General features: G+C 37.4%; 1 protein-coding gene across 2 annotated transcripts in view; it reads left to right on the forward strand.

Annotated features, from left to right (window-relative positions):
- Nucleotides 1–22,538, forward strand: part of KIF4A (kinesin family member 4A) — a 178,218-nt gene that overhangs the window by 8,685 nt on the left and 146,995 nt on the right. For both annotated transcript variants that reach the window (XM_058291023.1, XM_058291024.1), the window contains exon 8: nt 196–290. In XM_058291023.1, coding sequence (XP_058147006.1) covers nt 196–290 — 95 coding nt within the window. The remainder of the gene's footprint in view (nt 1–195; nt 291–22,538) is intronic.

A 22,538-nucleotide genomic window follows, 5' to 3' on the forward strand; every position in this document is an offset into this window, starting at 1 on the left:
TGGAAAGAAATAACTGTATTAGGCTGCTTCTTCAATTGATTTGACGAATCATCAGCCATCAATGCCATAAGCATTAGTAACCAATGAGACATTTTGACTGACCTGACAGAAAACAAGAGCCAACAAATCAGCTTTGATACTCAGTTTCTTTTAAGCTTGTGTACTGTTCTCATTTCTACCTCCCTGTAATTGCAGGCATAGCAGCTTTCGTTCCAAGCTGCATCTTGTAGACCTTGCTGGATCAGAAAGGCAGAAGAAAACCAGGGCTGAAGGAGATCGTCTAAAAGAGGGTGAGAGTAATTAAGGCCACAAGTGTAGATAAAAACCTCCAGTATTATGGCGTCTGGTATCTATTATTGGTATTGTTGGTGTGTTGACAGGGTTATTTCAGATCACATTCTAACAGTAACTACAATTCAAATTTGAGACTGATATCAGAAATAGTGAAAAATTATTTCATTCCCTTGCACTCATTCTCTAATTCAGGTGTGAGATTTGGATCTGGCCCCTGATTTGATTTGATCTGTTCCAGGCAAGTCTTAGTTTTTATTTTACCCCCAAATACTTATCATTATAATTAAAATCTATACCCTGAATCTGCTGTCTCAACTATTCACTATCCCTCCTGGATGTTGTCAACTATAAACTTTATCAGCATGGTTTCCATATCTAATGAATCCTAATACTAGAGCCCTATGGTGTATGCTATTAGAAACCGTCATCTAGCGTGATAGTGATCTGGTAGTCTGTATTTCTGCATGCATTGAGAATTGTCCTTCAAGCAATTATAATCGATTTAACAATAATTAATATCCAGGTGATATTTCTCAGTTTTGTTCTTAAGGATCTCATAAAAGATTTTATCAAAAGCCTTGCTAAAGTCCAGATGCCTACCATATTTTGCACAGCTACCAACTTAGTAACATTGCAAAAAAAGAAATAAGCTTTAATGTAAATTGGCTTTCTTTTGAATTCAGTCTGGCTTCTTGCTCTATCTTCCATTTCTATTCTTTCAAGCAACCATGTAGTAATCCATTCTAGACTTATATCAAACTCACTGGTCTTTAATTTATGGAATTAACTTTTACACTCCCCCCCCCCTTTTTTTTTTAGGAGGTACTGGGGATTGAACCTGGGACCTCATACATGTGAAGCATGAGTTCAACCACTGAGCCACATCTGCTCCACAACCTCTTTTGAAAATTGGAATTACATCTGCCCAATGTTCTGGAACATCTTCATCCATGATTCCTCAAAGATCATTGACATAGCTTCAGCAATCTCGTTTGAAATTACTCTCAGTGCAATATTTGAACTCTTATGAAAGTAGTTTGGTTCTCACTTACTACCGCTTTACTCATCTTGGGCTTCAGTTCCCTCCTGGGAATGCAGAAGAAAAAACAGTAATTGAGGAATTTTATCTCTTTGTTATTTATCATTATTATACTTCTGGCACTGGTCAGAGACTTATTTCTTCTTCATTCAGATTTTTGGTCTGAGTGTATTTAAAGTACCCTTTTTATTGTCCTGTATTTTGCACTTTGAGATTTAGCTTTCTTGATATATTTTTAGCAATTCTAGTACCCTCTTTATCTTTTTTTTGGTGTGCAGTCCTGAGATTTTTTTCTAAACAGCTTTGTTCAGATGAGATATACTTCATATATCATGAAACTAACCCTTTTAATGTATACAATTCAATGGTTTTCAGTATATTTGAAAAACTGTGTAACCATCACCACAATAAATTTTAGAACATATTTATCACCCCCAAAAGAAACCCCATACTAATTAATTAGTACTCACTCCTGATTACTCTCTCCACCCTGCCCCCAGCCCCTGGCAGCAAATAATCCTAACTCTGTCTATAGATTTACCTATTCTAGATATTTCATATAAATGGAATCACACAGTATGTGATCTTTTGTGACTAGCTTCTTTCACATAGTATAATGTTTTCAGGGTTCTTCCATGTTGAAACATTTAGCAGTACTTTGTTCCTTTTTATTGCCAAACAATATATAATTATATCAATATTCCGTATTTTATTTATCCATTCATTAGTTAATGGACATATGGGTTGTTTCCACTTTAGGCTATTATGAATAATGCAGCTATGAACGTTCATGTACAAGTTTTTGTGTGAACATATGTTTTCATTTTTCTTGTATACATGCCCACTAGTGGAATTGCAGGATTGTATGATATCTGTATGTTTAACTTTTTGAAGAACTGCCAGACTGTTTTCCAAAGTTGGCTGCACCATTTTACATTCCCATCATCAGTGTCTGAGGGTACCATTTTCTCCACATTCTCACCCAAAAAGTGAAACCATGCAATATTTATCCTTTAGTGTCTGGATTATTTCATTTATGATGTCTTCAAAGTTCATCCATGTTTTAGGATGTATTAGAACTTTATTCCTTTTTACAGACAAATTATATTCCATCCTTTTTATCCATTAATCTGTTGATGGACACGTGGGTTGCCTACACTTTTTGCCAATTGCAGATAATGCTGCTATGAAAATCTGTGTGCAAATAACTGTTCGAGTCCTTTCAATTCTTTTGGGTACGTACCTAGAACTGAAAGATTTCTGGGTCATATGGTAATTCTATACTTAACTTTCTGGAGAACTACCAAAATGTTTTCCACAGTGGCTGTACCATTTTACATTCCCAAAAACAATGTAGGAGCATTCCTATTTCTCCACATCCTCTCCAACACTTGCTATTTTCTGTTTTTTTAATAAACAGTAGCCATTCTAGTAGTCAAGGGGTGTGAAATGTTATCTCATTGTGGTTTTGAATTGCAATTCCCTGATGGCTAATGACCTTGAGCATCTTTTCATGTGCTTATTGACCATTTGTGTATCTTCTTTAGAGAAATGTTTATTCAAGTCTTTTGACCATTTTTAAATTGGATTGTGTTTTAGTTACCTAAAGGCTGCCAAGGCAATATACCAGAAATGGGTTGGTATTTACAATGGGGATTTATTAAATTACAAGCTTACAGTTCCAAGGCTGAGAAAAATGTCCAAATCAAGGCATCAGGTGAAGCTCTCTCCCTGAAGAAATAGCTGCTGGCCATCCTGGACTCCTATCTCATGGCAGGGCACAATGGTGGCATCTGCCAGTCTCTGCCGTCTCCTCCAAGCTCTGTTGCTTTTAGTTTTTGGCTACTCCTTCTTTGGCTTTCGCTCTCCTGTGTTCTGTTGATTTCAGCTTCAGCTTCTCTGGGTTCCTCCCTGAGCACCTGGGTCTTTTCTCTGTCTCTCTGAATTCATCCTGTTTATAAAGGACTCCAATAAGAGGATCAAGCCCTACCATGGGTCACACCTTACCAATGTAATCTAATCAATGGCCCTTAACTGATGTGATCTAACCAAAGGTCCCATCTACAGTAGATTCACACCCACAGGAATGGATTATCTCTAAGGACATGATCTTTTCTGGGGTATATACAGTCTCAAACTACTGCAGGTTGTATGTCTTTTCGTTTTTGTGTTGTAGGCTTTCTTTATATATTCTGAATATTAAACCCTTAGCAGATATATGGTGTAGCAGTTTGATATGGTTATGAATTTCAGAGAATAGATATTGGATTATGTTTGTAATCTGGTCTGTACCTGGGCATGATTGAGTTATGATTAAGGCTTTGATTGGGCCACGTCATTAGGGTGTTGAGTCCCCGCCCCTAGATGGGTGGGGACCCACAGATAAAAGGCATGGCAAAGGACAGAGTTGAAGCTTTTTGATGCTGGGGGTTTCTGATGTTGGAGTTTGATGCTGAAGCCATAACCTGGAGCCCCAGGAAGTCAGCATGCAGAGGAAAGAGAAGCAAACCCTGGGAAGAGAGGACCCGAGCCAGGAGAAGAACACAGAAGAATAGAGATGGCTCCTTATACACGGCAGAAGCCCCAGGGAGAGAGACAGAGCCATTCACCTGATAGTCTACAGCTGACCTTGTGGAGAGAGGCAAAGTCTAGAGAGCCTCATAGTCTACAGCTGACCTTGTGGAGAAAACAGAGGTGCTGAGCCCAGAAGAACCCAAGAAGCCTGAACCCTCTTGCTCAGCAGCCATCTTGCTCCAACACATGGAAATAGACTTTGGTGAGGGAAGTAACTTATGCTTTATGGCCTGGTAACTGTAAGCTCCTACCCCAAATAAGTACCCTTTATAAAAACCAACCCATTTCTGGTATTTTGCATCAGTACCCCTTTGGCTGACTAATACGTATGGTTTCCAAATATTTTCCCCCATTCCATAGGTTGTCTTTTTACTTTCTTGATAAAGTCGTTTGCTCAAAAGTTTATAATTTTCATTAAGTTCCATTTATTTATTTTTTTTCTTTTATTGCTCATGCTTTTGGTATGAAGTCTAAGTAACTACTCCTTACACAGTGTCTTGAAGATGTTTCCCCATGTTTACTTCTAGGAATTTTCTAGTTTTGAGTCTTATATTTAGGTCTTTGATCCATCTTGAGTTTGTTTTTGTATATGGTGTGAGATAGAGGTCCAGCTTCATTCTTTTGCATCTAGCTATCCAATTCTCCCAGCATCATTTATTGAAGAGACAATTTTTCCCTATTGAATAGTCTTGGCACCCTTGTCAAGATTGGGATTTCATTGAATATATAAATCACTTAGAGTAGAATTGTTATCTTAACAATATTCAGTCTTCCAATCCATGAACTGGAATGTCTTTCCATTTATTTAAGTTTTCTTTCATTTCTTTCAGCAATGTTTTGTAGTTTTCCATGTATAAGTCCTTTACATCTTTGGTAAAGTTTATTCCTAAATATTTTATTCTTTTAGTTGCTATTGTAAATGGAATTTTTTTCTTGATTTCCTCTTCGGATTGTTAATTGCTAGTGTATAGAAACACTTCTGATTTGTTGCATATTGATCTTGTACTCACAGCTTTGCTGGATTCATTTATTTGCTCTAATCACTTTATTGTGGATTTTTCAGGATTTTCTATATCTAGGATCATGTCATCAGCAAATAGGGAAAATTTTCCTTCTTCCTTTCCAATCTAGAGGTGTTTTATTCCTTTTTTTGCCTAATTGCTTTAGCTAGAATTTCCAGTACAGTGTTGAATAAGAGTGGTGACAGTGGGCATCCATTTCTTGTTCCTAAACTTAGGAGGAATATAGCTTATTTTTTGTGTTTTTTTTGGGAAACAAGTCAATTTTATTAATACATGTCAGCAAAGCATACAATTCATCCAAAGTGCACAATCACTGGTATTCGGCACAATCACAAAGTTGTATACTCATTACCTCAGTCATCATTAGAGCATTTTCATTATTTCAATGATAGTAATAAAAACAAACAAACAAGAAAATCTATCACCTCTCAATCTCTCTATGCTTCCCTTGCTGTTCATAGCTCCTATTTCTGACTATTCTTGCACAATTACTTATTTTTTCTTTATAAATTCATTTATATTTACATTTTATATAAATGGAATCATAGAATATGTTACAATATGTTTAGTTCATAGTAACACAATCATACTGTATTTGTCCTTTTGTGTCTGGCTTGCTTCCTTCAACATAATGTCCTCCAGGTTCATCCATGTTGTCATATGCTTTATGACTTCATTTCTTCTTACAGCTGGCATAATATTCCATCGTGTGACTGCACCACAGTTTATTTAGCCATTCATTGATTGATAGGCACCAGGTTGTTTCCATCTTCTGGCAATTGTGAATAATCCTCTCAGTTCTTCTGGGTATATACCCAATAGTGGTATTGCAAGGTCACACGGCAAATCTATATTCAACTTCTTTAGGAACTGCCAAAGAGTCTTCCACAATGACTGTACCATTCTGCATTCCCAACAACAGTAAGTGTTCCTGTCTCTCCAAATCCTCTTCAACATTTGTAGTTCTCTGTCTTTTTAATAGTGGCCATTCTGGTAGGTGTGAAATGATATTTCATTGTAGTTTTGATTTGCATTTCCCTAATCAGTAGTAATGTTGAACATTTTCTCATGTTTTTTTTTTTTTTTTGCCATTTGTATTTCTTCTTTGGACAAGTGTCTATTCAAGTCCTTTGTCTATTTCTTCATTGGGTTGTTTGTCTTTTTATTTTTGAGTTATAATATCTCTTTATATGTCTTGAATATTACACCCTTATCGGACATGTGATTTCCAAATATTTTCTCCCATTATGTCGACTGCCTTTTCACCCTTTTGACAAAGTCCTGTGAAGTGCAAAAGTGTTTAATTTTGACAAGGTCCCATTTATCTATTTTTTCTTTTGTTGCACATGCTTTGGGTGTAAGGTCCAAGAAACCACCACCTACCACAATGTCTTTAAGATGTTCCCCTACATTTTCTTCTAGTAGTTTTATGGTCCTTGCTTTTATATTTAGGTCTTTGATCCGTTTTGAATTGATTCTTGTATTGGAAGTGAGATAAGGGTCTTCTTTCATTGTTTTGGCTATGGATATCCAGATCTCCCTGTACCATTTGCTGAAGATACTTTTTTGTCCTATTAACATGGACTTGGTAGGTTTGTCAAAAACTAGTTGACCGTAGAGTTAGGGTTTCTTTCTGGACTCTTAGTTCTATTCCACTGATCGATGTGTCTATCTTTATGCTAGTACCATGCTGTTTTGATCACTTTGGCTTTGTACTATGTTTCAAGGTCAGGAAGTGAGATTCCTCCCACATCACTCTTTGTTTTTAGAATGCTTTTGACTGTTTGGATACACTTTCCCTTCCAAATGAATTTAGTAATTGCCTTTTCTAATTCTGTAAAGTAAGCTGTTGGGATTTTGATTGATATTGCATTGAATCTATAAATGAGTTTGGGTATGATTGACATCTTCATGATATTTAGTCCTCTAAATCATGAATGCAGAATATCTTTCCATTTGTTTAGGTCTTCATTGATTTAGCATTGTTCTGTAGTTTTCTGCATATAGGTCCTGCACTTCTTTGGTTAAATTGATTCCTAGGTGTTTGAATCTTTTTGTTGCTATTGTAAATGGAATTTTCCCTGATTTCCTCCTCAGGTTGTTCAATATTAGTGTACAGAAGCATTACTGATTTCTGCATGTTGATCTTGTATCCTGCCCATTTGCTGGACTCATTTATTAGATCAAGCTTTGTTGTAGACATTTCAGAATTTTCTAAATATAGGATGTCATCCACAAATAGTGAGAATTTTACTTCCTCTTTTCCTGTTTGGATGCTTTTAATGTTTTTTTTTTCCTTGCCTAATTGCTATAGCTAGAACTTCTAGCCTATTGTTGAATAATAATGGTGACAGTGGGCATCCTTGTCTCGTTCCCAATCTTAGAGGGTAAGCTTTCAAACTTTCCCCATTGTGTATGATGTTGGCTGTGGGTTTTTCATATATGCCTTTTATCATATTGAGGAATTTGCCTTTTATTCTTATCTTTCAAAGTGTTTTTATCCAGAAAGAATGCTTGATTTTGTCTAATGCCTTTTCTGTGTCAATTGAGATGATCATGTGTTTTTTTCCCTTCAATTTGTTAATGTGGTATATTGTGTTGATTGATTTTCTTATGTTGAACCAGCCTTGCATCCCAGGAATAATTCCCACTTGGTCGTGATGTATAAGGCTTTTGATATGGTGTTGGATTCTATTTGCAAATATTTTGTTGGGAATTTTTGCATCTATGTTCATTAGAGAGATTGGTCTGTAATTTTCTTTTCTTGTAGTGTCTTTATCTGGCTTTGGTATTAAGGAGATGTTGGCTTCATAAAACATGTTGGATAATTTTCCCTCCTCTTCAGTTTTTTGGAAGAGTTTAAACAGAATTGGTGTTCATTCTTTTCAAAATGCTTGGTAGACTTCACCTGTGAAGCCATATGGTCCTGGAATTTTCTTTGTTGGATAATTTTTGATGACAGATTCTATCTTTTTAAATGTAATTGGTTTGTTAAGTTCTTATTTTCTTGCAGCGTCAGTGTAGGATGTTTGTGTATTTCTAGGAATTTGTCCATTTCATCTAGATTGTCTAGTTTGTTGGCATACAGTTTATTTCTTGGGTTCAGTCATAATTTCCCCCTTTCATTTCTGATTGTTTTTACTTGCATCTTCTCTCTTTTTTTCTTTGTTGATTTAGCTTATTGTCAATTTTATTGATCTTCTTAACGAACCAACTTTTGGTTTTGTTGATTTTCTCTATTGTATTTTGTTCTCATTTTCATTTATTTCTACTCTAATCTTTATTATTTACCTTCTGCTTTCCTTGGGATTCATTTCCTGTTCTTTTTCCAGGTTCTCCAGTTGTTCAGTTAAATCTTTGAGTTTAGCTCTTCTTTTTTAATATAGGTGCTCAGGGCTATAAATTTCCCTCTGAAGACTGCCTTTGCTGTATTCCATGAGTTTTGATAAGTTGTGTTCTTGTTTTCATTTGTCTTAATATATTTACTGATTTCACTTGCAATTTCTTCTTTGACTCATTCATTATATAGGAGTGTGTTGTTTAGCCTACACATTTTTGCTAATTTACCTTTTCCCAGTCTATTATTGATTTTCAGTATCATTCCATTATGATTGAGAAGGTGTTTTGTGTATTTTCAATCTTTTTGTATTTATTGAGAACTGCACTGTGACCTACCATGTGGTCCATCTCGAGAAAGATCCACAGGCACTTGAGAAGAATGTATAACCTGCTGAGTTAGGATGCAGTGTTCTCTATATGTCAGTTAGGTCTAACTTGTTTGTCGTATTGTTCAAGTTCTCTGTTTCCTTGTTGATCTTCTGTCTAGTTGTTCTTATTCAGTGATGTGAGTGGTGTGCTGAAATCTCCAACAATTATTGTAGAGATGTCTATTTCTCCCTTCAGGTTTGCCAGAGTTTGTCTCATGTATTTTATGGCACCCTGGTTAGGTGCATAGATATTTATGACTGTTATTTCTTCCTGGTAGATTGGCCCTTTTATTAATAAATGGTGGCCTTCTGTATCTCTTATAACATTTTTTGCTTTTAAAGTCTTTTTTGGTTGATATTACGATAGCAACCCTACTCTTTTTTGGTCACAGTTTGCATGGAGTATCTTTTTCTAGCCCTTTACTTTTAGCTGGCTTGTATCCCTATGTCTAAGGTAGGTATCTTGTAAGCAGCATATGGATGGCTCATGCTTTTTTCTCCATTCTGTCAGCCTATATCTTTTGATTGGGGAGTTTATCCATTCACATTCAATGATATTACTGTAAATGCATTATTTACTTCCAGCATTTTATTCTTTGGTTTTCATATGTCACATTTTTGTCTGTCTTTTTAGTCTTTTGGCTATTTTTTCTTCTATCCCCTCTCCAGTCTCTCTATCCTGTCTTTTTCTTTCAGGCTCTAAGGCTTCCTTTAATATCTCCTGCAAACTTGGGTTCTTTTTTACAAACTTTCTTAGTTTCTATTTGTTTGTGAATATTTTTTACTCACCTTCATATCTGAAGGACAGTTTCGCTACATACAGAATTCTAGGCTGGCAGTTTTCTGTTTCAGCCTCCTACTTATATCATACACTGTCTTCTCCCCTCCATGGTTTCTGATGAGAAATCTGCACTAAGTCTTCCTGGACATCCCTTGTTTGTGATGTTTTGCTTCTCCCTTGCTGCTCTCAGAATTTTCTATCTTTCACATTTGACATTCTGAGTAGTATGTGTCTTGGAGTAGGTCTATTTGGATTTATTCTGATAAGGGTATGATAGGCTTCTTGGACATGTAGGTTCATTTCTTTTGTGAGAGTTGGAAAATTTTCAGCTATTATTTCCTCAACTACTCTTTCTGCTCCTTTCCCCTTCTCATCTCCTTCTGGAACTCCCATGACACATACATTGTTGCATTTTGTGTTGTCATTCAACTCCCTGAGCCCCTGCTCAATTTTTCCATTCTCTTCTCCCCCTATTCTTTTCTTTCTTCAATTCCAACTGTTAAGTCTTTGGTATTACTTTTTCTTTCTTCTGTCATTTCGAGTCTGCTGTTGTATCCCTCTAATGTGTTTTTTATCTCACCTATTGTGTCTTTCATTTCCATGAGCTCTGTTACTTTTCTATTCAGGATTTCAAATTCTTCTTTGTGCTCTCTCAATGTTTTCTTTTTTCTTTTTCTTTTTAAAGATTTATTTATTAATTTTTTAAAACATTTCTTTCCCTTTCCCTACCCCCCTGCTGCCAGTTGTCTGCTCTCTGTGTCCATTCACTGTGTGTCTTTCTGTGACTGCTTCTATCCTTATCAGCGGCACCAGGAATCTGTGTTTCTTTTTATTGCGTCATCTTTCTGTGTCAGCTCTCCGTGTGTGCGGCACCATTCTTGGGCAGGCTGCACTTTCTCTCGCGCTGGGTGGCTCTCCTTATGGGGTGCACTCCTTGCATGTGGGGCTCCCCTACGCGGGGGACACCCTTGCGTGGCAGGGCACTCCTTGAGCACATCAGCACTGCACATGGGCCAGCTCCACATGGGTCAAGGAGGCCGGGGGTTTGAACCGCAGACCTCCCGTGTGGTAGGTGGACGCCCTATCCATTGGGCCAAGTCCTCCTCCCTCAATGTTTTCTTGATGTCATCTCTTTAGCCATATCATCTTTCAACTCATTAATTTGATTTTGGAAATTTGTGAGTGTCTTGTTAATTAGTTTCTTCAAATCCTGTGTCTTTTCTGGGGCTCCGATATATTCCTTTTCCTGGACCATGTCTTCTCTTTTAGTATGGCCTTTAATTATTTGCTGATTTCTAGGCATCTGATTTGGATGTAGTTTACTCAAATGCTCAATTTCTTTCTCTTTCATTGGGATTATAAGCAGGAGGCTATGTGTTACTGCTGCTCTTTGATTCTTGGTTTGACCTGGATCGTTGCTCAAAACTGGACTCTGGGCCCAGTAATGGGTTCCAGACCTGCTTCCCAAGGCCTTGGAAGGGAGACTATAAAGCCTAACTTATTTAATTTTCTCTAATGCACTACCTTTGTCTGCCAGCAGATGGTGCTCTTTGGTAGCCCTTTCAGTTCAATGCCTGGTCTGAGTGTTTTTGCTGTAACACAGACTGGATCAATGTGATAGAGGTTCCTGCCTGGAGACTAAGAGCCTTGTAATTTAAACTTTCTCACAGACAGTTCTCCAGCCTTCTCTTGCAGTCCTCTTCCTTTTCCCAGGTAGGAAATAATAGCCACTCCCCTCTCTGTCCTCAGCAATCAGTCCTGGTTAGTAGAGAATGAGATTGGAAGGGTCAGATTTCTTTGGTCCCTTGCAGCCTCCCCAGGTAAACAATGGTGCTGTCCCACCTGGCCTGGAAGGGCTCGTGGGACACAGCAGACCAAATTTGTGGGTCAGAAGCTAAGTCAGCCTTAGGCTATGTCCCTCTCTCTCCCCCTTTGTCTGTAGCTGGCTCAGAAGCGGGAGAATTCCAAAGTGTCTTTAGTGTGGGGGAAGGTGCCAGCAATAATAGCCATTGGTTTCAACTCATAATTTTGCTGTCATGAATCCCCTTCTTTGTCCCTCTCTGTTCCAGGCAGTGTCCAGTCTTCGCCTGGTGTCCCAAACCCTAGAAGATCTTTTTCTAGCCCTTTCAGGTGGTCCTCTAGCTGTTTTTCTGGAGGAGAAGCAAGTCCTATGTCTTTGTAGCTCATCTTCCTGGAAGTCCTAGCTTTTTTTTACTAATTAATTTTTACTCAATTTGATGTTCTCTTTTAACCGGGAGTTTTAGCTTATATAATTTCATACGTATTTGGAACTTATTCCTGCCATCTCATTGGCTAATATCCCAATGGCGTGCTCCTATCTGGTACCACAACCAAAATTACCTTTAATATTGTCCCAGGGCTCCCTCCTGTTTCCTAAATCCACTGCCTTAAGTCCAAAATACCACTGGAGCTGGTGCCACCTTTTTGCAGCAGTTCTTTTCTGTGTATTTTTCTTTTGTTAGTCTGATTCATCTGTTTTCAGTCTCATGGATTTTCACAATTTTTGATCCACCAATGGTAGATTCACAGGTGCTTGGTGGCTTTCCTATTTGCAGCATCTTCAAAGTCTTTTAGGGACTCTTAAAGGAATTTATTCAATTGCATTAAAGGTTTTTGTATACACATTCTAGGCTGCCCATTTTAGTGTTGGTTTCCTCATTTGTAAAATAGGATTTGAATGTATAACCTTACAGAGTTGTTGTGAAGATCAAGTGAACTCATATATGTAAAATATGTAGCACAATTCCTGGTATGTAGTATCCTCTTACTAATTATTAATTCCCTCTTCTGTGCTGTTACTTTCTCTGAGTGAGGGTTAATGTATATAGGGGCCCTACTGATATTTATACATAGGCTTACCTGAACTATGACATAACTTTTTTTCAGCTACCAAATCAGCATTCACAAAACCAAGACCCCCACTGTTAGAAGGAATCATTTTCTACCTGTGTAGCCGCTAAGAAAGTTGCTAGCCCTTCTACAATATTTTCAGAGGGTGTAATTGGCCTGCCAGAATACTGTTACATTTTACAAGTATTGATGAATGGGAGAAAGAAGTATACCTAAGAAACAGCAGGACAGTGTCAGATTTGATTACTGAGACAAACAAAAAGTTTATAACAAAATCAGGTTTGGGTCCTAGATCAAATGAGAGATGCAAAGAGCCAAAGGGAAGCTAGTGAGAAAATAGGAAATATGTATATAGGAAGCAGACAACAGAGGGAAAGATGGGCTTGATTTTAGACATGTCATATTTGGAGTATCTCAGTTTGCTAGGACTGTTGTAACAAAGGACCACAAATGTGGTGGCTTATGACAAGATAAATTTATTGTCTCACAGTTCTGTAGGCCATAAGTCTCAAATCAAGGTGTCAGCAAGCAGATCCAGGCTCTGTCTGAAACCTGTAGGGGAGAATCCTTCCTTGCCGCTTCCTCCTTGCCTTGCAGCTTCAGCACTTCATCCTCTGCTTTTGTCATCACAGGGCATCCTCCCCTTTGTCTTTTTGTCTCTTCTTTTATTATTATTATTATTATTATAAAGAAACCATGTCAGATTAGGGGACCACCTAAAACCTCAATGTATCCTTTGGGGGGACATAATTGAGCTCATAAAACAGTACATATTAGAAAAGTACAGGAGGAAAGGGGAAATTCAGGACTAGAGTTTAGAAGCAACATCTGGGCTGGGGATAGCTATTTGGAAATTTATGAATGAAATTGCTCAGGGAAAGTTGTGTAGAGACAGAATAGATAATGAGAACCAACACTAAATATTAGTGAAGGGCACTAATATGTAAGAGTCAAGGATAAAGGAGCCAATTAAAGAGAGATAAGAGGATAGTAGTATCTAGGAAATCAAGATAAGAATTTCAAGAAAGAGGGGATTGTCAACTGTGTAAAATGCTTCAAAGTAGTTACACAGGATGCTATTACTGGATTTGTCAGTTTAGGTTTTTGGTGATCTTAGCCAGAAGTGTCAATTGAGTGATGAGGAATCAGGGCAGGTTACATCAGACTGAGGGATGAGTGTACCCATCATTCTAAATTTGGTGTTTATCTTTTCCATTAAAGTCTTTATTCTTGTATCTGTAAATAATTATGTAGTGGCATGTTGCTAAACTACATAAATGGTTTCATAGTATATGTGTTCTTCTATAACTGATTTTTTTTGTGAGTTTCATCCATGTAGCCCTGTTACAATAGATTAAAAAAAAAGAGTCTTGCATTTTATTGGTATAAAATTATATCAATATAAAATTAGCTCTTTGCCAATATTCATTCCTATTATTTAATTCTCGTATGAGCCGGGAGAATGATATTGAAGAATACACCCTGGGCTTATAAAGTTGCTTGCCTCAGTGTGATCTAGTTTTTTATTTAAATTGGAATGGTTTTAGTGTCTTATTATTTGGAATGACAATTGCTGTTGGTTTTGGAAATGTGTTTCTGCTGTACTTTGATCTCCTTGAGTGATCTTTTTTTTTTTTTAATTACAAATTGTCTATTTCCTTAAGCAACTCTTTCATTAGAGGTCTGTTTTAAGTGTTCTGCTTATTCTTCTCTTTGACTTTTGGGTCATCTTAGGTATAGTTTTATTTTCCTTTGTTCATTGGAGCTAAAGTCTAATGCTGGGGCACCTTAAGTAGTAGCAGCACTGTAAGTGGTAAATGCACAGTGGTTTCTGCCCGTGAGCCAGCAATGTAGCAGCAGGCAGATTGTCATTCAGGTTGTCAGACCCTTGGAGCAGCATCACAAGGAGGCCTTTGTGTACTTGTTTCCTTGTGCTGTCCTGGTCTCAAGGTAGAGAGAACCCAATCCAACTTTTCAGTTTCTTCTCAGCATTTTCAGGTCCCAGAAAAGCTGGCACACTTACATAGGCAATATTGACTCCCCTCCCCCAGGAGTTCACAGACTCCTTGAGCCAAACCTTCACCAGAAATCATGTTCCCATCCTTGCACTTTGTTCTACTATACCAGACTCCAGGCCCTTGGCCCAGGGCTCTCATCTGTTCCAGATAGATGAAAAATCCTGTGTCACCCTTATTCTCAGGTCTCAGACAGAGCCTATGACCTCACTCTCTTGGCTAGCCCCAGGATTTACTTGGGTCAGGAACAATAGATGGATCAGACTTGGGAGTAGACAGGATCTGCAAATATGTTCCAACTACTATCTTCCCAAAATCCTTGTTCATTTAAAAATATATATTGCCAAACTCCCATGAAAGCATGAGATTATCTATTTCCAAGCTTTTCTAAATACCAAGTATTATCACTGTTTTGCCAATTTGATAAGTGAAAAATGGTGTCTCTTTTCATTTTCATTTCTGTAGCTATTATTGAAGTTGAATGTATTTTTATATTTATAGACCATTGAATTACCTTTTTAAGATATTTTTCTCCCTCTAGTCAATGTGGGTCCTGCACATTTTTTGTCAAGTTTATTCCTAGTTTTTTATTGTGATTTGAATATAAAACATATTCAGGTCACTACCAGACAGATTACAGATATATAAAAGACTATTCAATTGAAGTATAATATACAAAGCAAATACACCCATGTAACTAAAACCCAGATTAAGAAACAGAACATTACAAGCATCCCAGAAGTACTACTTATACCCTCTTCCAGTCACTGTCTTCCCCAAAAAGTATCCCCTATCCATACCTGACATAGATTAGTTTTTACTTTTTTTGAATGTTATATAAATGAAATTATACAATATATACTATTTTGTGTCCAACTTTCAGTCAACATAAAGTTGCTTTATGAAAACCTGGATGCCCACTTAAATTTGAATTTCAGATAAAGAACAAATCGTTTTTCACAAGATATACTTATATTAAAAATTATTTGTTGTTTGTCTGAAATTCAAATTTAACTGGGTATCCTAAACTTTTTTCTTTTGCTAAATCAGGCAACCTTAACTCAACCTTATGCTTGTGAGATTCGTCCTTATTATTGCATGTAGTTGCAGTTACTTCATTTTCATTACCAGAAGTATTCCATTGGTGAATACACCACATTTTATTTACCCTTTTAATAGATATTTGGGTAATTTCCAGTTGGAACTTTTATGAATAGTGCTGCTATGAGCATCTTTGTTTGTGTATTTTGGTGAATATATGAACACAAATTCTTTTAACCCCAAAACTTCCTGTAACTACTACTCTATCTCCTTCCCTTTAAAGTCAAGCACCTAAAAAAGTTTGTAATGCTTAGCAACACATTTGATTCACTCCTTTTCCCCTTAAACTTTTAATTTTGAAATAATTTCAAACTTACAGAACAAAAGTAATGCAAAATCCATACAAATTCCAACATACCCTGATACCCAGATTCTCCATTTTGCCACATTTGCTATATCATTCTTTTTATATATCCATCTATCAATTTTCTAAACATTTGAGAGTAGGTTTTATATGTCATGCTTCTTGAATGCATAAAATTACATTTGATTCACTCTTAGTTGTACTTCTTTAGTCAGCTATATCATACATATAGAAAATTGCATAGATCATGTATATAGTTTAATAAATAATTATAAAGCAAACACCCATGTAACTAACACTCTGATTAAGAAAACATTTTTAGCACCCTTAAAAGCCCCATGTGTATACTGCTGTCAGATCACAATCCCCTAATGGTAACCATTCTCTTGACTTTCATCATAATAATTTCCTCGCTTTTCTTAATAGTCATGCCACCTATGTATACATCTCTAGATAGTATTTTGTTTTGTCTATTCTTAACTTTATAAGAATGGAATCACACTGCATATATTCTTTCATGTCTTGCATCTTCCACTCAACATTATGTTTGAGAGATTCATCTGTGTTGCATGTAGCTATAGTTCATTATTTTCATTTCTGTATACTATAAATATATATGACTGTATCCCAATTTATTCTTTCTACTGTTGATGGATAAATCAGTTGTTTCCAGTTTGGGGCTATTATTAACAGCGTTCATATGAACATTCTTGTTCATGTGTCCTGATAGATATGTGTAAGAATTTTCCAGGTTTTATATCTAGGAGTAGAATTACTGGGTCAATGCTATCTTCCTAATTTTTGTATCTTAATCCTTGTTGTTCCATATCCCCCAGCACTTTTTTGTCAGAATTTTTAATTTTTGCCAATCAATTGGGTATGTAGTGGTCACCTTTTCATATGTTTATTGACCAAGTATATTTTCTTTTCTGTGACATGCTTATTCAAGTCTTTTGTCTATTTTTCTATTTGGTGTCTTTTTCTTATTGATTTTAAAAAGTAGTTCTTTATATACTGCAGATTCTTGTCATTGTTCAGTTATGTTTGTTGCAAATATATTTTATTAATATTTATCTACATATTTCTCAAGACAATAACAAATTTATGCTGCAATTTCTTGATATTTCCAGTTTTAGGTATTACTTTTCAATGCCGTTATGATCAATGATGATTTCTCTCTCTTATACCACCAATAAAAATATATCACAACTTTTGCATGTTGCTTCCAATGCTATGCTTATGTGACTTGTTTTACGGAGCCAAGTAGCATATATGATTACATTTATTTTTGTGTACAACCGCTTGTGTGGTTTTTATTGTGGGGAGGGTTAAGTCGTTCATCTTTTTTCTTTGTTTAGTTTTTTTGTTGTGTTTGTTCCCATCACAAAATTTGCTCACCCTTTTAAACAGCCTCTAAGTACCATTCCAGAGTCAAACATATCAGATAATTTATCCATGCTATTACCCCCACTCCAGGCCTCCCAGAACAGCACATGCATCTCCAGAGGGTCTAGTTAAAGAACAGATTCTGATTCAGTAGGTCTGGGGTTAGACCACGATTCTCCCCACTGACTGGTAGAGGCCACCGCACAAGCTCTATCCCCTATATGTTTTGCTAATGTCTTCTTCCTTGTATCTATTTCTGGCTTGTCTTTTCACTCTCTTCATTTATGGTTAAATCATTTTTTGTCTTATTTTAAGAAATTCTTGAATACCCTAAGGTCTTGAAGATATTCTTTCATATTATCTTCTAACAACTTTACAATTTTGCCTTTCACATTTACATTTTTAATTACCTAGAATTGTTCTTTTGGACATGGTATGATATAGTGGTCCAATTTTGTTTTTCCATAGAAATACCCAGTTGTCCTTATACTATTAATTAAGAAGTCCTTCCTTTCCCTCACTAATCTGCCACTGTGTCATAAAATATTAAGTACCCAAATATACCTTGGTCTGTTTCTGGGTAATCTATTAAGTCCAAATCTATGTATATAATATATCATTCCATTTATTTAGGACTTCCTTAATGTTTCTCTATAATTTCCCCATAGAAATCTTATATATCTTTTGTTCTAAGATAATTTGTATTTTGATGCTATTTTTTAAACCTTTTTATTGAAGTATAATATACAAACTGAAAAGTACACATAGGTGACTTATAAGCTTGCTGAGTTTTCACAAACTGAACAAATCCATGTAACTAGCATAAAAAGAATCTTTAAAATTTTTACATTCTAACTGTGCTTTTGTTATACAGAAATAAAGTTTTTTTTAAGATTTATTTATCCCCCCTACCCCATTACTTGTGCTTGCTGTATGCTCTCTGTGTCCATTTGCTGTGTGCTGTGTCTGCTCATCTTCTCATTAGGATGTACCAGGAACTGAACCTCAGACCTCCCATGTGGTAGGCGGGTGCTCAATTGCTTGAACCACATTCACTTCCCAAATTTTATTTTTTAATACTGATATGGCATCCAGTAATCTGATCACTCTAATGCTCTGTAATCAGTAACCTGTCTTTACCCACCTTCCTAAAATCACCATGTAAATATCACCAGTGATCCCTTAATTGCCAAAACTAATTGGTTCTTTTCAGTGTCCATTTTATCTGACCTCCCTGTGATATGAATGTTTGATGAACATACCTTTTTTAACTGTTCTCTTGGTTTAGTTCCTCACTCTTCTAGTCTGTTTTCTAACTCAAGCTCTTCCTTTTCAATCTATTTTGCTTTTGCTTTTTTCCTGTTAAGTTATTATTACACCCAGCATGGTTTTCCTGATTAGGAATGAGTACCTATTACCTGCTGTTAGTTCCTCCTCAGTAATATCATGGCAATGCGCCAACTTCCAGTCTGTTCCTGATGCCTCTACAAAGTCGACACCTTCACCCTACATATCTGGCCAATAGCCTCCTAACTCTTAGTTTCCTAAGAGACATTTCATTCTAAATATCATAGCTAGGTTAATTTCCTTAAAATACCACTTTATACATGGTACCTCCCCTGATCAGGAACTTTTAATTGGCTCATCACTGCTTACAGGGTGAAATCTAAAATCCATAGCCATGTCTTCCAGACCTTTTGTACCCTCCTCCTAACCTACTCCTCAGCTATCTTTCACAGCTTCTCTATCCATATTTTCCACTCCAGTTATATGGTCTCCATAGTATACCCTGCTAATTCCAACCTCTATACACTTTTTTTTTTAGATTAATTAATTTATTTATTTATCTACCCCCCATCCCCCCGCCACTGTTGTCTGTGCTCACTGTCAGCTCTCTGTTCATTGTGTGCTCATTTTCTTTTTAGGAGGCACCAGGAACTGAACCTGGGACCTCCCATGTGGGAGGGAGGCACCAATGGCTTGAGCCACCTCCCTCCTGCTTATTGTGTCTCTTATTGTGTTTCCTTGTTGTATCTCTTCGTTGTGTCATCTTGTTGTGTCTACTCGCCATGCCAGCGCATCACATCCCCTCACTGTCTTGCTCATCTATTTTAGGAGGCACCGAAAACCGAACCTGGGCCCCCCCCCCCCCCATGTGTTAGGCGGGGGCCCAACTGCTTGAACCACATGCACGTCTCTCTATGCACTTTTTTCACAACCATCTCTTCTTCTCTCCCAGAATGTAACTCCCTCTCCAATTAAAACTATTTACAAACATAGCTATCTTTCAAAGCCCAACTTAGGTCTTGGGTTCTCTAGGTTACCTTTTGTCACCATTCCATCTTTTAATGACTTTGTCTCCTCTGAAATTCCACAGGGAAACTACATTGACATTTTCTGGCTCCTCTATATTTCCAATTTCATCTCCCACCTTGTCCTTACAAACTCTAGGGCTCGAACCACAACAGTCTCCTCACTGTTTTCCAAACAGTATTGTTCTTTCAGATCTCTGTGTCTTTGTATCTGTATATTAATTTACTCTTTGTTTCTTTTTCTGCTGCTTCAGAAACCTGGTTCCATCAGGTACCCCTGTTCTTCCTGCATTTTCAACCTCTCCCTCTCTACTGGTTTTTCCCCATCAGCATACAAGTGTTTTCCACATTTTTAAAATGATGTAAAGTTCTTCATGCTCTTCTTCCGATTACTCTCTTCCCTCTTCCTTTCCCTTTGATTTTTTGCTACCCCTTCATCCCCATCCCATTGCAACTGTCCTGGTGAGGTCACCCAATTACTTGAATAACTGAATCTATTAGGCTCTTTTTAGCCCTCCTCTTAGTGACTCTGCAGTGTCTCACATCCTGCCCCTTCTTTTGGACAGTCTTGTTCCTTCCTTGACTCTGTGACACTGCCCTCTCCTGGTTTTCTTCTTAGCTTTCTGAGGGCTCTTTGTCAGGCTTTTTTTCTTATATCCACGCTATCTGAAACATAACTTTTTTTCCTTCCCACTGTTCATATCCATCACCTGTTACCCTCTCACCCCATCCTAAGTGATCTTACCCACTTAGATGCTTATAACTCCTATCTGTATGTTGCTGATCCTAAACCTCTTATCTCCAGCTCATACCTCCCATCTATATTTAAACCTATAAATGTAGTTGCCTGTGGGACATCTTATTGGTGTCCCACAGGCATCTCCAATTCCATGTCTAAAACTGAATCCCTCACCCCTGTCTATGTTAAACCTGTCCTTCCATCAGCTACAGTAAATAAAACCAACATCTGCAGAGTCACCCAGGCCAGAAACCAGGTATCATCCTGTACTCTTCCCTCACTCTGGCTTCTTCCCCCAATTCCATCAGTCACCAAATCCTGTGAGTCCTACCTTCTCAAATCACTCTCTTTTCTCTAATCCTATTCCCAGACTCTTAGTCCAGGCCCTCATGATTTCTAAGAATATAGCAAGCTTCTTCTATCTGGTTTCCCTATCTTCAGTCAGGCCTTTCAAGCCACCTGCCAATCAGCAGCCAGGGTGACCTTCCTAAACTGTAAATCTCTGTAGCTCCTCACTTTGTACCATGCTGCTTAGCAAGGCCTTTATGCTCTAGCCCCGCCTACCAGGTAGCTTCACTTCTCTCCACTCCTTCCTTGCAATCTGCTTACCAATACTGAGTGCCAAGTTCTCTCTGCCTTGTGTGTCTTTGTACATTCTCCTCCTTCTGTCTTCCCTCTGTCTTCATGAGGCTAAGTCTATTTTGCCCTTCAATACTCAAGTCAGATTTTATCCCCTCAAAGAAACTTTCTTGGACCACCTCCAGTCCACCACCCTCCTCTAGTGCTTGTCTTTCTTACACCAACACTATCTTAACCCTGTGTTGTAGTCATCTGCTTACTTGTCTGGCTCCCTCAGTGATGGCAAGCTAATTAAAGGCAAGAATTTGTCTTAGTCATCTTTGAATCCCTAGGCCTGGCGCAGTACCTGAGACTCATTGTAGGTTCGCATTGAATGCCTGAGTTCTTCCCCACTTTTGGTTTGACTGGCAATTCCTATAATATTTCAATTCACAATTCAGATGTCATCCACCTATGAAGCCTCTACTCTGGGTCAGTCTCTCTTCATCAACTGGTGCTCCCGTAACAGTTGCCCCCCAACTTTTCATTGTAAAAATTTTTAAAGATACAGCAAAATTGAACACCCCCCACGCTATACTTAAAATCTGGGTTCAACCATTAACGTTTTACTATATTTGCTTTATCACATATCTGTCCATTCATTAATCCATATTTTTTATGCATTTCAAAGTAAATTGTACACCTCAGTACACTTCCTCCTAAATACTCAGCTTGCATGTCATTAAGTGGAGTTTGCTCTTTGTTTAGATTTTTTTTAAAGAAAAAATGTACAATGAAAATCATAAATTTTAAGTGTACATTAGCAGGATTTTGATACCTGCTTATGCCTGTGTAATCCAAAGCCTTATCAAGATGTAAAAGGTTATCCCTTCCCAGTCAATCACTACCCCCACCAATTCTCACAGCATTCTCACTTTTTATTATAATTAGTTCTTGCTCTCCCCCATTAAGCTTTGAGTTCCTTGAAGGCAGATGCTAGTTCTTAATTTCTTGTCACCTGTACCCAGCACTGTGTCTCACACACAATAGGTTTCCAATTGCTATTGGCTGGATGGATGAATTAATATCTTATTCCTGAAATATTAGCAATATTAGCACGTTTATATTCATTCTCCTTTCTCAACTCTCACATTCAAAAGGTCACTTGGTCATGTTCATTTTTATGTCTTAAATACTTCTTATTTCTGGATCCTTCAGTCCATTTCCACTTCTCTAGTCCTTAGTTCCTTTTTTTACTTCTCCAGTTCTTAGTTCCTTTTCTCTAGTCCTTAACTGTTAAAATCACCTCTTAACACAGAAAATGAGAGCAGGGATTTTTAGTTGTGTTTTATGGATGAGGAGTGGAGGCTCAAAAAAGGTAATTGACTGACCCATGGTCCCACAGTGGTGCTTTCACAACTATAACACAGTTATCCTGAGTCCCATTCTGGGCCATTTCTGTGGCTCTGACTCCATCTCCAGAGACTTGCCTTTGTGTTCAACTCTCCATGAAGTCTCCACACTACATAATTCTCCCAGAACTGACCCTTCACTGCTTCTTACCTCATTGCTAGGCTTGTTCCAGTGGAACCCACCTCATCATGCCTGCCATGATGATTTTAGAGCTGGGCCCCAAAGAGAGGCTCCTTCATTTTAGTTCAAAAAAGTCACATTTTATATCCAAAGCCACCACCCTCTGACTTCCCTGCTGCTACCAAAAAAACTCCTAACTGAACTCCCTGCTTGATGTATCCTGCAATAGAATGGAAAGGTTGCTGAACCAAGCTTTAGGACTAGTTGCTATTTGACCAAATAATCTGGGCAAGTTACTTCAT

Source organism: Dasypus novemcinctus, chromosome X (genome assembly GCF_030445035.2).
Source record: "Dasypus novemcinctus isolate mDasNov1 chromosome X, mDasNov1.1.hap2, whole genome shotgun sequence".
Lineage (NCBI taxonomy): Eukaryota > Metazoa > Chordata > Mammalia > Cingulata > Dasypodidae > Dasypus > Dasypus novemcinctus.